The sequence below is a fragment of the Hyla sarda genome, chromosome 4 (genome assembly GCF_029499605.1).
Source record: "Hyla sarda isolate aHylSar1 chromosome 4, aHylSar1.hap1, whole genome shotgun sequence".
NCBI lineage: Eukaryota > Metazoa > Chordata > Amphibia > Anura > Hylidae > Hyla > Hyla sarda.
Genome location: NC_079192.1, coordinates 289,990,647 through 290,008,270, shown reverse-complemented (window position 1 = coordinate 290,008,270; position 17,624 = coordinate 289,990,647). Strand labels below are relative to the sequence as shown.

General features: G+C 38.8%; 1 protein-coding gene and 1 long non-coding RNA gene across 2 annotated transcripts in view; one reads left to right on the top strand and one right to left on the bottom strand.

Annotated features, from left to right (window-relative positions):
- LOC130369339 (dynein axonemal heavy chain 3-like) overlaps nucleotides 1-17,624 on the top strand; it is a 919,716-nt gene that overhangs the window by 227,568 nt on the left and 674,524 nt on the right. The window contains exons 17-18 of the mRNA XM_056574479.1: nucleotides 10,384-10,579; nucleotides 13,227-13,253. Of these exons, the coding sequence (XP_056430454.1) occupies nucleotides 10,384-10,579; nucleotides 13,227-13,253 (223 nt within the window). The remainder of the gene's footprint in view (nucleotides 1-10,383; nucleotides 10,580-13,226; nucleotides 13,254-17,624) is intronic.
- Nucleotides 1-17,624, bottom strand: part of LOC130369341 (uncharacterized) — a 146,200-nt gene that overhangs the window by 64,579 nt on the left and 63,997 nt on the right. The gene's annotated exons all lie outside the window — the stretch shown is intronic.

Sequence of the window (17,624 nt, the reverse complement as noted above, 5' to 3'; positions counted from 1 at the left end):
TGAGTCCTTAACAGGTTATTTCAGCAAGGGGTTGGCAGATATAGAGCTGGCTTTAGTCCCAATCATTCACATATTTGTGAATGATTTAAAAATATTATCAATGAACTACATTTGATTTGTGCATGCTCTATTTAATCATAACACTTTTTAGAGGTTGTAGCAAATTAAATGTGTTTATGATGAAAGAAATAGTGAACATCACAAATTGAGGAGCATCAAGAACTGAAGGCTGCGTTCACATGGCCATCTAGACCCGTCCCATTCTTCTACCATCAAAAATATAAATGGACTTAAAAAAAAAAAAACAGACAATAACGGATGCAAATGGATGTTATCCATTTGAATCCATTTGGATCCTTTATTGTTCAGTTTTTTTTTGTTCTGAGCATGCTCAGAAGTAAAAAAAGGATAAAAAAAAATGGATTGAAAAAATGGATGCAAACGGATGACATTAAAGGCTCATTGGTTTCCATAGAATTCTATGTTAAATTAACTGCGGAAAGGAGCGCAGACGGGTGCAAATGGATGTGAAAGATTGTAAAAAGTCCCATTGACATCAATGGGATTATTTTACAACTGTTTGTAATCCGTTTACAAGCAGCAACAACGGAACCTAAACAGAGGAAAAAACGCACCCTAAGAAATATATGACAGTTTTCAAATGCTGTAATATTTTATTTTGGGTCTGTATTTAGTTATTACAGATTTAGACTTTAACTATATATTCACCATGTTCCCTGACAACATATACGTGCATAACTTGTCAAACGTTCATCATTAACACCCTCAGTAACATTTGTTCTTTTTCTAATAGTCTTTACTCTTTTAAAACAAAAATTTTTAGTTATATTAGAGTTCCAATTTTAAAGTTTAACCAAGCAGAAAAAATGTTTCCCCTTAAAATGCATTTATATTGTAGCTGCTAGTGGATAGGATGTCAAGAGACTGCTAAAATGCCTAAGAAATAAATCATACATTGGAGTCTTTTAGTTGGTCTCCATTGAGGCCAAACTTTGTGGCAAGTCTTTCATCAAAAACCTTTACAAGTTCAAGTAATGGTTCATTTTAGTGTTCAAAGTAGAAAGTTATGACATCTGAAAGATTGAGTCCATCAGCAATCCCACAGAACATGCAGCATTTCATCAATTTATCACTTAAAAATATTGAGGTTTTGTACGTCATAAAGTGCATGGGCACAGTGTTATAGCGTCTTGGCACATCATCATGTTTACAGCGTGAAATCATTGTATATCCTTTAGTGCTATTGCTGAGATATATTGGGATCGGTGTACAAACTTTCAAATTGACTGTTGCGGCAAAGGTGATTTCACCAAACAGTTGAGTAAATGAATTAGGGTAAAGTCAAACATGAGTATCAAGAAGTGAATGCGCCCCCGTTTGCTTGTTGTACGATATGCTGACATTGTCACTGCAGTCTGTACTATTCTAAATTGTAGGTTTGCTTAAATAATATCTCCTTAATGAAATTCAGTGTTTCAATTAAGTTAATTCGAGGAGAGAATGAAGCTATGTCACATTTAATGTTTACCAAGTCTAGAAGAAAAGCTGTTAATTAACTGAAATGGGAATGTGCACTTTCTATCAAGGGCATTTTGTAACCTTGCAGAGACAGTTTAGTTCATACATACATTTATATGTGTGTGTTGTTTATTATTTTGTTTCACAGTTATTTTCTTATCCTATAGTATATATGTTTTAGACTGTTACTAATAAATTGAACTAAGGATATATTTTCTATCAAATCGTATTTCAAATATATTGGCTTTATTAACCCTTAAAGGGGTACTCCCGTGGTAAACTTTTGTTTTAAATCAACTGGTGCCAGAAAGTTAAACAGATTTGTAAATTACTTGTATTAAAAAATCTTTACCCTTACAGTACTTTTAAGGGGCTATATACTACAGAAGAAATGCTTTTCTTTTTGGATATCCCTGATGTCACGACCCCAGTGCTCTCTGCTAACCTCTGCTGTCCATTTTTGGAACTGTCCAGAGCAGGAAAAGATCCCCATAGCAAACATATCCTGCTCTGAACAGTTCCTAAAATTGACAGCAGAGGTCAGCAGAAAGCACTGTGGTCATGACATTAGAGAAATACAAAAAGAAAAGCATTTCATCTATAGTATACAGCCCATAAAATGTATTGGAAGGATTAAGATTTTTTAATATAAGTAATTTAAAAATCTGTTTAACTTTCTGGAACCAGTTGATTTAAAAAGAAAAGTTTTCCGTGGGAGTACCCCTTTAACTCTTGCATCATGATGGGCATTAACAGGAATAGGTTAGCACACATATCTATACAATGACAGAATAACTTTTAGAAATCCTTTAAGAATCAAAGGACACAGTGGTGATGAATGATGTCACCAATAACAAATATAGTTAAACCTCCCCAAAAGACCACCTCTTTAAGAAGACAACCTGCTTAGGTCAGATTTTCTGTGCAATATTGGATTGTCAGCTCCAAGAGGTTTTACTGAACTACTATGTGCTACCAAACCCAGCAGTTGCTTTGATGAGATAAAATTTCAGTTTCAAATAAGATCATTTTCACCCGTTAGTGAGGCCATGTGGCAGCTTGTGCTTCTGTCATTGTTATGTTGTTTGTGTGGTGATCACAGCTGCTAACATAAAAATATTGGGGGGAATATATCATTATTGTCTGTGGTAGATGTGTTTCACAGTCACTAATTTTCTGCTGTAGAATTGTTGACGTGCGATAAATTAAGGAAATGGCTCAGAGCATATGATAAATTTGTCTGAGCAACAGACAGCAAGCGGAAATTACCTCAGCACAGTCAATTTTACACTGAAATTAAAAGTGGCTGTGAGAAGTCCTGCTTGATGTCCATGCTGACACTCTGCTGACCCCTCTAACTTTTGTATTTTTCTGTATATGGGACTGTTTGAGGGCTAATTTTGATCTCAATGAACTGTAGTTTTAAACTGTACTACTTTTGTGTATATCTGAAATTTTGGTCACTTTATTTATTTATTTAATTTTTTGCATTTTTGGAGACGTGACGTGACCAAAAATCTTCCATTTGGGACATTAGTATTATTTTCCACATGTTGTAAACTACAACTCCCAGGATGTCCTCATTGTAATTTTTTTTAATCTCAGTACATCCCTTTTTAAGTTTCCTACTCAGCGACTTCAGGGATCAGCATAGCACTGATCAGTGTTATCGGTGATCTTCTGCTCTGGTCTGCTCAATCTCAGACCAGAGCAGAAGACCCCGGGAGACGGCCGAAGCCAGGTGAGGGGACCTCTGACTGCCATGCTGTATGATGGGATCCCCGTGGCAGTGCTGCAGGCGATCCGATCATCCATTCAAAGTACTGCACTGCCGCAGATGCAGTGATCTGTATTGATCACGGCATCTGAGGGGTTAATGGCAGACATCCACGTGATCTAGAATGTCCGCCATTATCGGTGGGTCCTGTTGCGCATGAAGCGAGTACCGGTCCGGTGCTCGCGGTCATGGTGGCGCGTAAATGTACTTCATGGTGCATTAAGTACCACTGCACCATGACGTCCATTTACGTCCATTATCGTTAAGGGGTTAAAAAGCACTCCCCCACAGCCCTTGTTAGCCATTTTATTAAAAGAAAAAAAATCCAGTTAATCCGCAGTAGTCCTCCGAATCTGCTGTAATCCTCTGCATGCACAGTGCTCTCCACTTGGGAGAGAGCCCATATTGCAATGTCTTTCCAAACAGGGAGCCTCCAATTGGGAAAAACTACAACTCCCAGCATGCCCAGATAGGCTGTCTGGGCATGCTGGGAATTGTAGTTTAGCAACAGCTGGAGTCTCCCTGTCTGGCAAGACACTGCCAGAAGGGTCTGTTCACATTATACAAAACGTACAATTTGAACTGAGCCTCACACCCTTACCAGCCTGGCTCCCATCTGAAGCTCCGCCCCCTAATGATGTCCTCACTAGGAGCGGAGCTACACAGAGCCAGCCGGGACTGGAGGGAGGTAAGGGGACTTCTTTGTCTTCTGTATACGCTATATACAGATATCTATAGATAGCTGCATATATTGTATACCGCCTAAAGGGTTAACCTACACTCTCCAGCAGTGTAAGTTAAATCTTTCCTTTCTGGGCTGGTGCATAGCACACAAGGGGTTAAGTGAGCAAGCAATGTGTATGCTGTATACACATGGCAGGCTCACTGTAAGTTCTTGCTGCGCAGTAGATATTGGACGTATATCTACTGCTCAGCATCAGCTGTTCTCCCGGCTCTGTAGCCGTGAGCACAGCTGAGTCCCAAAATTCACATAAGGACCATCGCAACAGGTGTCAGGAGTGACACTTGCTGTGATCTGTCCCTTATTGCAGATACTACTGCTCCCAACATGGAGCACACTCTGCTCCATGCTGGGAGCTGTAGTACCTGCATTAATCGCAGTGAGTGTCACTTTTGATACCTGTTGCAATCTATCTATTAATACAGGTACTACAGCTCCCAGCATGGAGTAGAGTGTCCTTCATGTTGGGAGCAGTAGTACCTGCAGTTAAGGAAAGATCACAGCTGCTGTCACTCGCTGTGATGCTCCTGTATAATGTATACAGTAGATGCAGGCGGCCGGGTGCTCTTCTATGGTCCCCTGCTCTGTCGTATATATACCTATTCATATTTCCCACAGAAAGTTGCGATTAGCTAGAACCATCCAGCCAATCACAGCTCTCTGAGGAAATATGAATAGGTGTGTGTGTGTGTATATATATATATATATATATATATATATATATATATATATAATATATATACGGCAGTGCAGGGGACCATAGAAGAGTCGCCGGCCAGCTGCCTGCATCTATACACTATACCGGAGGATCTCAACGGGTGTAACAATTGACATCCGATGCGATCTGTCAATTAGTACACGTACTACTGCTCCCATCATGGAACAGTGTAGTAATAGTACTACCAAAAAAAATGTAAAAATAAAGAAAAAAAGTGAAAAAAGTTAAAGGAGTACTCCGGCGCACACTTTTTTCCTTTTATCCCGTCCGAGCTGCAAAATAAAAGAAAACACACTTTCTCTTACCTGCCAATGAGCCCTTGGAGCACCGGTACACTCCGGTACAGGTGTTCGGTCCCCGGCCTGTATTCTTCTTACTTCCTGTTAGCCCGGCACGTCACACGGAGCTTCAGCCTGTCACCGGCCAAGGAGGGACATCGCTGTGGCCGGTGATAGGCTGAAGCTCCGTGGGGCTCGTTGGCAGGTAAGAGGAAGTGTGTTTTCTTTTATTTTGCAGCCCGGACGGGATAAAAGGAAAAAAGTGCACACCTGAGTACTCCTTTAAACACGCACACTTTATTCAACACATTATTAAAATATATTATTTTTAAAAAGTTTAACTAGATTAATTATGACATATTATTTTTACATTTAAATGGGCCCTTTCTACATTTTTATTATTGTCGGCTACAATTTTTAGTTCCCTGCCTGCCCACATAAATTGATCCCAGTTTAAAAATTTATAACAATTTCATTATAAAAAAGATAAGTTTCGTTAAATACAATTTTTCCACCACTACAGTATCTCTTTTATTATTATTATTTTTTAATGGTATCCTACAAAATGTTATCAAAAAAGGTATCTCCTTCACTTTTTTGGATCGCTAAAGTCCAAAAAAAGAATAAAAACCGCCTGCAAAATGCCAAATTTAAAACCCACATTGCGTTTTTCTTGGCAATTTTTCCCCTCCATAGACTTCTATGAAAGGAAAACACCAAGATTTTCCCCCAAAAAAAAATGCCAAAGTCTCAACAAGAGGTAGTTTTTGAAAGACTGTCAAGGAGATAAAAATGGCTGAAAAATGCCCAAAGAATTAAAAAAGGAATGACAAAATTAATACCTCCAAGTGGATATGGCATTTTGCAATTCCCTATTAACTTGCAGCTAACATCTAGCCGCAGCATTTTTTCAAAAAATTTTTGTTTTTATAGGTGTTTTTGCCACAAAAACAAAACAAATAAAACTGGAAACCTAGCCTAAGCCAGATCTGGGTGTAGTTTGCAGTGTTTTTTTGTGTGACTTTTTAAAATGATAAATTCCTAACCACTAAATCTGTAAAGACAGATTTGACTGTCCACAGTGTTTTCTTTCAAAGCTGCAGTGGGCAAAAAGCCACAAACAGGCCACATCTGTAACTTTTTTGCACCATACCACAGCAAAAAATAAAGTCCCCCCATTATCTCTGAACCAGGATCTTCATCCTTTCTGTGATTCTCTTATTAGTAATCTGTTGATGAAACAAGCACAGGAGCTGCTCTTACTTCATGCACAGCAGGTCCTGTAGACAGCACGCACTCCATTAATTTCTGTTGGAGCCCAGGAGGTGCCTGAGTGCTGTACTAGAGTCTCTTCAGCGTTCTCAGAGAAATGAATGGAGCATGTGCCGTCTAACCCATATGCTCCTCACATAAAGCCAGGGTCCTGTTCCGGGGATTGTGGAGGGTCCCAGAGGTCGGACCCCCATGATCAGCTACTTATCCTACTTATCCCCTATCCTGTGAAGTTAGTTTTGGTTAGACAACCCCTTTAACGCCAAAATGGCTGTGTCCTAGAAACCAGACCACAGAAGAAGACCCTGTGAGACAGAAGCAGGTAAGGGGACCTCCGTCCGCCATCTTGGCTTATCTGATCCCCACACTAATCAGCCATCAGAACTGCTACATTTCTGCAGATCCTGTGATCAGTACTGATCACAACATCTGAAGGGTTAATGGCGGGCATCAGTGCGATTGCTAATATCCGCCATTACCAGTGGGTCCCTGGTTGCTAATAGCAGCCGGGACCTGCCTGCATGAAGTAAGCACAGCTCTGTGCTTACTACATGTTCAATATGTAAATATATGTTCCGGTGCACATTTATGTTCAATGTCCTTAAGGGGCTAATTGTTAGTATCTAAATAATATGCCTTACATGTTTGTATGCATCCTTTTTAGTACATAATATTACTATATAATTATCCAATTTCTAGTTGTTTTAAGCACTTAATTTTAGTACTTAGTTTATATTACTATAGCACATAGGTTTAAAATCACACATCCTGAAGCACCTCACACCAAAAACAAATGGCCTGAAAAGTTTTTCTCTATTGAGGAGGCATACGCCTTTACGCCTTTGTTGCTTAAGTAACTTGGTGAGATGACATGCCTTATCTACTGTCATCATCTTTGTTGAATCCCAAAAAAGGTGCACCAAGATGTCCACCGAAGAGGCAACTCCTAGGCCTTCTGAACTAAAGTGGATGCCAATGGGTTCATGGGAACTTTTAATTTCTTTTTTTCCCTCATAAGTACCTTATTTAATAGGGTTTCAGACTAATCATTCTGTACATTTCTTCACAAAAACCCCCACCTATTTCAATGCTAAAGCCTTGGAAGAATATGATTCTATTGAAAAAGTCAAGAATGCTTTAGTGTTCTACAAGTCCATGGCCAGAACATTTTTTTCAAGTCTAAAAGGTTAATGCTGGGCATCTCATGATTGCCGCTGCTCACCATTACAGGTGAGTCCTGGCTGCTGTTTGCAGCCATTTCTCACTTTTTTTTTAAAGCGAGCACAACTCCTGTGTAAAATTTTCATTTACTACCAGCCATGGCATTTTTCAGTTTTCTTCCTTTAACCTGTTAACAACCGTGGATGAGTATAGACGTACAGTTTGGCGGCCGTTCCTGCAAATGGACGTCTATTATTCTCGTGGGTGCTGCCCAGTGGACCCACGAGATTGCGGCAGGGACTCGGCTGTATCACACAGCCGGGACCCTGCTGCACTGCCGGGACCGAAGTAAACTTAGGTCCCGGCAATTTTAACCCTTACAGCCGCGGTCGGAAGTGACCGCGGGCTGTAAGTGTTATGAAAGAGGAAGGGGGCTCCCACTGTCTCCTCTGCAGCACCCCGCATCGCGATCGCGGGGTGCTGTGTGTGGCCGCGGCTGGCCGGGGCCTGCCGCACTGCCATGAGTGAAGTTCACTTAAAGGGGTACTCCGGTGAAAACCTTTTTTCTTTTAAATCAACTGGTGGCAGAAAGTTAAACATTTTTGTAAATTACTTCTATTAAAAAACTTAAACCTTCCTGTACTTATTAGCTGCTGAATACTACAGAGGAAATTCTTTTCTTTTTTGAATGCTCTCTGATGACATCACGAGCACAGTTCTCCCTGCTGAGCCACCCTGCACTGCAAGGCAGCAGTGCTAACCACTGAGCCACCATGCTGCCCTTAGCCTACATCTGCTATGCATCTGCTATGCATGGTTGCTAAAATGGTCAGAGATGTCAGCAGAGAGCACTGTGCTCGTGATGTCATCAGTGTTCCAAAAAGAAAGGAATTTCTTCTGTAGCATTCAGCAGCTAATAAGTACTGGAAGGATTAAGATTTTTTAATAGAAGTAATTTACAAATATGTTTAACTTTCTGCCACCAGTTGATTTAAAAGAAAAAAGGTTTTCACCGGAGTACCCCTTTAACTCCTAACAGTTTAACCCTTACAGCTGTGGTCAGAAGTGACCGCGCGCTGTAAGGAGTTCTGACAGAGGGAGGGGGCTCCCTATGTCTCTCCTGCAGCACCCCGGAGCATTGTAGGGTGCTGCTGCATACCTGGGCAGCCGGGGGTCCTACAAAGACCCCCAGGTCTGCCCTGGGTATTGCCTGTCAGGACGTGCCAGAGGCAGAAAACTGGCAGGCAGCATATAACTGCAATGCTTTGGAATACTAAGTATTCCAAAGCATTAAAAAGTGTAAAAATAAATAAATAAATAAAATAAAAGTGTAAAAATAAATAAAAATGTAATAAAAGTGTAAAAAAAAAGAAAACAAATATTAAAAATACATTTATTAAATGAATCTAATAAAAAAAATGCATAATGTGTAGGATCGCATTGGCGGACATCCGCAGCATGTAATATGCTGCAGATGTCCACCATGTGGACATTATGCAGCAGTCACGGTAATGAGCTCCCTGCTGCGGCTGGGTAGCTTTGTGTGTCCACTCATAGCGGCGGATTTCTTGCCGGCAGTCATGAGCGGACACACTGAGCTACCCAACCGCAGCAGTGATGGAAATATTCGCCATTAGCAGGTGCTTATTCCCACAACATGGCGGATATATCCCTCAGGAGCCTTAACTTTCACAGACAGACGTGTTATATTGCTAGCCGACCAAGGACCAATCAGAGAGGTCCCTGGTCCAGCCAATAACTTGTAGGGGTACGGTATATAAATGGGGTCACTTGTGGGTGTGGGGGTACTGTACTGCCCTGAAAGCCAAATGGCGCTCCTCTCCTACCACGCGGCCAAGGAACCATATATGGCCTAAGCGGGGGTATTTCCGAACATGAAATAAGCAGCTAAATTAAATATAGGGTGCATTTCTTTCAATACCAGAAGTGATGTACAAAAAATATGTCCCACAAATGATGCATTTGTGAAAAAAAAGCTAGGGGGGGGGGGTTCCCAGGTTCCCATGTTCTACTACTTTTCAGTTGCTGCAAACCTTGCTTAGCACATAAAAATAAGATGTACTTTTCAGATTTTCAAAATGTCAAGTAAATTTGTTAGACCTCTAATACATCTAAAATGTGAATAATAATAACAAAAGTTGAGAAAATAAAGTAGACATATAAAATTATAATTTTTGATAAAAAAATAAACATTATGTATAAATATATGCAACCTATTGACGTCAAAATAACGAAAAATCGTCTTTTTTTCAAAAATGTCACGGTTTCTTGCATTGTAAATAAAAAAATACAAATGATATCGATTAACATTCACTATTTTCATGTAGTACAACTTGTGACAAAAAAACAATGTCAGAATTGTTTTCATTAGCAAAACATTACCAGAGTTATTCTCAAATAAAGACATACATCCCAGATTTGAAAAAACAGGCCTGGTCTTTGAGGGGCATACAGGCTTAATTAGCTTAGTCCTTAAGTGGTTAATTAGTTATTCTACTGCTCTTTTGTTGTTTTGAGTTTTATTAGTACCTAAAGTGCACATTTCTTCTCTTAATGTAAAATTTGCTGCAAATTGTGCTAGAATGCTAGTGCATTTTCAATAGGAAATCTGCCCGTTTGTTATCTCCCCTTTCAATGTGAAAAAAAACAAACAAAAAAACACACAAAATGCTCAGGGTTCCTTGAGTGACAAGGAAAGGCTCCATCGAAGGGTAAAGAGAAGCCAGATTGTGAGTCATGAATATTGTTTTGGACTAGTGTATGTTGTTTAGAGTTGATCCAGTAAATGAAAACACAAGAACTCCAGTATTGTAAAAACATGTGAATTATTTTTTATTTAACACTATTTTGTTTCTTTTTTCATGTTTCCTTTTAGATTTAGTGAATTTCTGAAAGATTTATGTGAGCAAGCTTTATACAATCCAAAGTTATGTGGTCTGCAAATTCCAAAGTCTGTTCAGTTGCCAAAGGCAGAAAATGTCTATGATATTGTCTATATCAGAAATACATTTTCATCTTGGAGTACATGGAAAGATATGGTTATGCCTACTAAAATTGAGGAGCTAGTCAAGGTACAGTAACATAACGCCAGGATGCATTGGTAGCATAAACAAGTATAAATAATACTGACAAGTAATGTAGTGGAGCATTTCGTGACATAAAAGTATTATAAATAACACCATTCCTATAAGGTTGTACCTTTAATAATTAAAAATAATACTTGTGAACATACAGTTTTTTTTTTTTTTTTTGGGCCAATGACATTTATGGTATATGAAAAGGATCCAATATAATTGTCTAATAGACCAACTCTGGGGCCTTTATCTGTTGGACTATCCATTTTTCCTTTTACATTCCATTTAGTCCATAGTAATTTAATCTATAAACCTACTGTGTTAATCTACGCAAAGGCAAAAAAATTAAAATTAAAAATGCATCTTATGAGGCAGATACCAATTGCCCCATACCAAGAGAAAAATCCTTCTTCTACACAAAACTTATACTATTTTTTTCAAGCAAAGCATCTAGGTCCCCCTTGAACTTGTTTATTAAACCAGCCATCACAACATCATGTGGCAGTGAGTTCCATGACAAGAGGATCCCCACTTGTCATGGTTACAAGCCAAGGTATAAAAAGATCACTAGACAATTCCACAGTCAAGTTTTGTAATCAGCATCTTAGAGGTTAAACTAACAGGATCAACAGCTAAGCTCCCATGATACCTGGCAAGGGGCGACCCATACTGGCTTTTTTATACTCTGCCTTAAAAGGTTTATAAGCAGAAATAAGGCCCCTTAGATATGTTCATAAAATGTTCACTGGATGTCACTCAGGGGGTTAAGGGGTTCATGTTTTATGCTCTCTTAACAGATGGAATTTGAGAGGTGGGATCCCAACCTATTGGGCATTTAAGAGGTATCCTACATATACACAATAAATGTCAAAAAAAACAGAATACTCTTTTGAGAAGTTTAACAAATATTTTTTCAACATAGACATAAATATATATGTCTACTATAAATTAGTCATATATAAATTATATGACTACTCATGCAGTGACCTTATGAGCTTCCAAATGCCCTTTATATTAATATATACATCATAATGGGCCTCATTTACTAAGAGTGTCAGGTTTTTACTAGTGGGAAAAATTGTTTCAGACTTGTAGGATTCCTCTCTATTTACTATAGGGAAAAGTCAGGAACATTTTCTGACCAGCTTTTTCTAGGTCGATATTTCCAGCCATTTATCCACAGGATTTCCTGTGAATTCAATAGTAAATCAATCGGGTTGTGAAACCACTCCCCTTTTTGAGCGGCCACGCCCCTTTGCGACAGACCAGGCCCCCTTTTCGGCTTTTCCCAGTGCAATGTCGGGTTTGTCGGATTTTTCAGGCGCACACTGTCGCACATTGTCGCAGACTGGCACAGACTGGCGCAGACATGTCTCAGACACTCTGCGCCAAAATAACCAGACAAAAACTGCTTGTTTTCAGCTTAGTAAATGAGGCCCAATATATTGCGTTGGCAAATAATAACAAATGTGTGTTCACATAATGTTTTCTGTTGTATTTGAAGCACAATTTTGTCTACATTAAGCCTATTGTTCAGTGTTAAATTGTACAGCTATTTATCCTATGTTAAGCCATAACTCTGGATAAAAGCCACCTTAAAAGCATAGTTATTTATTCTTTTGATACCCTTAATTAAGCTTGAGAAAAATAGTATACTATGTAATGGTAAAATCCAACTAGTTCTGTTTGAGAGCGTTAATGTACATACATTTGTCTGCTTGTTGAAACGTGAAATACTAGACTGCCATTACAACATGTGTATTGATCAATTAAAAACCATTCAGATGAGATACTGAATTTTCTATTCATAATAGGATTCAGTCAGTAGCTGCAATATGATGTAATAGTCTTCTAACTAGACTCCCATGAGTTTATAAAGTCTGATACTTAGCTTTTTATTTTCCAATATTAACAACTATGCTAGAAAAGAACTAAATTATAAGAGACTTCTGTATTGTGTATGCTCCTAATTGCTTATGCATGCAACCATATTATGGCTCCATACAATTAGTACTTATATGGTCATGTACAGATGTGTCTACACTTACCTCACATGTAATTTGTTTAAGGAGTCCAATTTCTAAATATACCAATTCAACACAATGACCTTGTTTTACTAAGAGTGGAGAGGACTTTTCTTTGTGGGTTTTTTTTTCTCCACACACCCTTTTCCCACCACGCACCTTTTTAGGGTTTTCTAAGTAAAATGGAGAGTTGGTTGGGTTTTTGAAATTCTGGCTCAAATTATGTAGCAGACACAAGTTGTGGCTCAATGCACCAGAATTTGGCGCACAACCCGACAAAACAGGTCAGGTTTACCATAGCAAATCTGGGGCAATATCACAACAATCACTGCACTCAAAAGACTTCAGGTACATAACAAGTACTGTTATTTTTGGTCTCAGAAACAAGGCAGCACTATTACTGCATTGGAAAAATCGTCTAATATCTCTTAGTGCCAAATTAATCCCACCCTCTACATTTCAGTAGAAAACCTCTTTAACATAGATTTTTCTCAGCCTATTATTCAAAAATATATTTATGTACCAGATAAAAGAAACAAGTAACAAACACTTACTGTTAATATATTAATATTTATATTTTCTTCTCTTACATGAAACTGTATCTTTTTTCCAATATGAAGGCTGATGAGAAAGACGTTCATGTTATTGTAAGTATGGAAATGTTTTCTACCTATTCTAATTTCCTCATTGCTGATAAGAAACGTTTAAAAATGCTGTCTTTTGTAAAGAAAAGCCATGTATATGTTTAATTCAAAAGACAGCTCTGTATATGCGGAAATAAAAGGTAGCATGACACGACAGCAGAGAGTTAAGGCAGCTTGCTTCCAAATAAGATTGTCGCAAATATCATTAAAAAGCTTAGTGCAACAAATTTGCTATAAACATGTTTGGCCACATTAATTCTGAGATGTACTGATATGAGTCATATCTATGTCTTGCACACCATCTGCGTATGCTAAACTTAGGACAGAATCCTGATTTATTATGTTGCAACATTTCTCTTTCTTAAAAATTTTACACAAACACATCTGCGAATAAAGTATCTCATTTATTTACCACTATGTTAGATGCCAGCACAAAATGCCTATTAGAATATTTATGCCTTTCATACTAACACAGGAAAAAGAGCTGTATAATGGTATACAAAGGCAGCCAATAAGAATATATAGCAAAAGAACAATTATAATGTCATACAAACCAAAGTAATAAAAATAAAACCCAAATACTTAAAGATCACATGAAAGTTCACGTTTTTTTTCTAGCCCATGTATTTCACTTGTTAGGCTAAGTGCACATGTGCTCTAGAGCTCTGTTCGGGGAACACTGTTCACTGAATCCTTTAAAATAGTGGGACATGAGTTCAAAAACAAACAAAACTGCAATAAATCTTTTTTTTCTCACCTCAAATCCTGCTAATAAACTAACACCAGGCAGAAACCAGACAAACCCCATTAAAGTCAATGGGATCCACCAGAATCCATCGATGTCTGTTGTGAAATGGACTGTCCTGCTCAGGTGTGAGACACAAATGTACTCTTAGCCTCAAAGGGGTTATCCAGGAAAAAACTTTTTTTTATATATATATCAACATGCTCCAGAAAGTTAAACAGATTTGTATATTACTTCTATTAAAAAATCTTAATCCTTTCAGTACTTATGAACTTCTGAAGTTGAGTTGTTCTTTTCTGTCTAAGTAATCTCTGATGACACGTGTCTCGGGAACCGCCCAGTTTAGAAGCAAATCCCCATAGCAAACCTCTTCTTCTCTGTGCAGTTCCCGAGACAAGCAGAGATGTCAGCAGAGAGCACTATTGCCAGACAGAAAGCAACAACTCAACTTCAGCAGCTGATAATTATTGAAATGATTAAGATTTTTTAATAGAAGTAATTAACAAATCTGTTTAACTTTCTGGAGCCAGTTGATATATAAAAAAAAGTTTTTTCCTGGTAAACCCCTTTAAAGGGGTACTCCGCCCCTGGCATCTTATCCCCTACCCCGGGGATCGCCGCTGCGGCACCCCGCTATCATTACTGCAAGGAGCGAGTTCGCTTTGTGCATAATGACGGGCGATACAGGGGCCGGAGCAGCGTGACGTCATGGCTCCGTCCCTCATGACATCACGGCCCGTCGCCTGATGACCGCCACGCCCCCTCCCATAGACTTGTATTGACGGGGGTGGGCCATGACGTCATGAGGGGCGGAGTCATGATGTAACGATGCTCCGGCCCCTGTATTGCCCGTCATTACGTGCAGAGCGATCTCGCTCTGCGCAGTAATGATAGCGGGGTGCTGCAGCAATGATCCCCGGGGTCCCCATCAGCAGATATAGTAATTCCCTCCATAGACAAAGATTTGAAGCATTCAAACAATCTCCAAGGTGACCTAACAATGTTATCCTATGCTTGTAGGGATCTTTGACATTGTTATACACAATTTTTTTGCTATTAGTAAAGTAAAGGTTCGGACAGAACTAGTTTGGTCAGAACCAGCATGTAAACTTGCCAGCAGAACCAAACTTTTAGTTCTCTCATCTCTAGAAGACAAATTAAAATATATCTGTATCTTTAAAAAAAAAAAAACTTCTAAAATATCATAGCAACATGTTAGAAGCTTTGGTCGGTGGGGAGGACCCTGGTGCTGAGATCCCCACCGCTCCCAAAAAGGAACAGGCAACAGCACTCTATACACCAATTGTGCTGCTCACCAAGAAGATCCGAGTGGTGACTATAAGAAATTAATAGGCTGCTCTGACATGTTGCTGTGACATGTCAAAAGTTCTATTTTGTGTAGATTGTGTTATTACATTATCTAACTAATTCATTATTAATAGTTTACATAGGAGCTACCTGTTAACATAAAACAGATGACGTTTTAGAATATTGAGATGGCACAGTTTTCTATATAAATCAGTGACAATATATTAAATGTCGGGTTTAGTTGTGATAGCAAACATTCATTTTGTATCTGCTATGTGACAATGATGATTGAAGGAACAAAAACTTTAAATAGATTAATTATAATAAGGATTTCCAGTGACAATGACAGATATCAGCATTGTCTTCTAAATTTGATGCAAAACTCAGTTAAGGCTGACAGTATGTAAACATTTTTTGCAAAGTTGTTTGTCAGTAATGATAATACTAATAGGTGTCAAATGTGAATTTGGTGTATGCAATGGCATCTCATATGTACAGATACAATTACAAATATAAGTTAACCTATATTTGTTGTATATGTAGTGCAAACATATTGGCCCTGATTTGAAGAGTGGAGTGTAGGTTTCTTTTTAGGTTTTAATTCCCTACAATTTTTTTTCCATGGTGTTTACTAAGGTTTCCCTACATTTTCCACTTTCCCTACATTTTTTTTTTTTTTTACACATGCTCTTCCACCACATTTTCTATGAAAACCTTAGTAAATATGTTTGGTTTGTGTAAAAATGACGGCAACACGCCCTTTTTGTTGACCACACCCCCTTTTCCTGATGGCCACACCCTTTTTACAGGTTTTCTTAGTAAAATGGAGAGTCAGTTGGGCTTTTTCAATCTGCCGCACAACCCGACAAAACATGTTAGGTTTACAATAGAAAATGAGGGCCATTTTGTATCACTATACAACTTGAGAAATAATGCTCAAGTAAAAAAGAAAGTAATCAAATCAAATAAAAAAAATGACCACAGAGATTCCTGTCTAAACAGGGTAGAGCTGCAATTAGTAAAAATTGCTGCATTTTCTCACCAAAATCCTCAGCAGAAAATTCTGACCACATTGTTGATTCTTTTGGTGTGGATTTGTTGTGGATTTTGGTGGGGATTATTTAAACGACCCAGATTTGTCAATCTACCTGAAACTAAAACTGTCACACAGGAGATCATCCGCAGCATATTTGATGCTGCAGATTTGCTGCCGGCAGTCACAGAGTAACGGCAGAGCAAACTCCCTGCTGCAGCTACCGTAACTGTTTTTTTTTTGTACCCAACTATTTTGTTTAAAAAAATGCAAAAGGGGCAAAAAAAAGGCAAATTCCACACAAAGGTTAAAACGCCAGAAAAAAACGCCAAACCACTGGGAAAAACTGTGGCAGTTTTTCTGGAGTTTTTTCTGGCGTTTTTATGCCACAAAAATCGCAGGGCAAAAATCTCAGTGGAGACCTAGCCTAAGAGCCATTCCTGGTGAAAGGCCATGTTCACACATCATTAAATGAGTAGCACAATGGGATTTATTTACTAACGTGATCCCAACTCTTTTTTCTTGGGTTTTGCACCCAAATTGTGTTGCACATTCCATGGGACACTATTTGAGATGGAAAAAAAAAACTATCCCTTTTACAAGAAAAACCTGGAAAGGGGCGTGGTCACCGGAGAAAGTGGGTGTGGCCCCGACAAAAGGGTCATGTCCCTGACAGTTTGGAAAAATCCCAACATATTTACTAAGGTTTCCACAGAAAATGTGTGGATTTGAGCTGGGAAAAACCCGACAGATCAGGAAAGTTGGAAAAAAAAAAGCAAAACGTAGGGAAAACTGAAACATTTAGGGAAACCTTAGTAAATACCTTGGGAAAATACCTGTCGGAAATCAAAACCCACAAAGAAAACTACACTCCACTCTTAGTAAATGAACCCCAATGTGTCCGTAAAGTAGGAATAAAATAAGTTCGTATTTTTAATCTACCATATTTTCTGGCGTGTAAGACGACTGGGCGTATGAGACGACCCCCAACTTTTACAGTTAAAATATAGAGTTTGGAATGTACTCGCCGTATAAGACTAGCCCTCTACCAAGATATGGCACCTTACCATTGTTCCCCCACACTAGGTTGTCAGCATAGTTCCCCCACGTTAGGTTGTCAGCATAGTTCCCCCACATTAGGTTTTCAGCATAGTTCCCCCACATTAGGTTAGCAGTATAGTTCCCCCCACATTAGGTTGGCAGTATAGTTCCCCCCACAATAGGTAGGCTGTGGACCCCACAGACATATAGCCTTCAGCCATATACAGTGTATTGCTGGAGGCTGTAT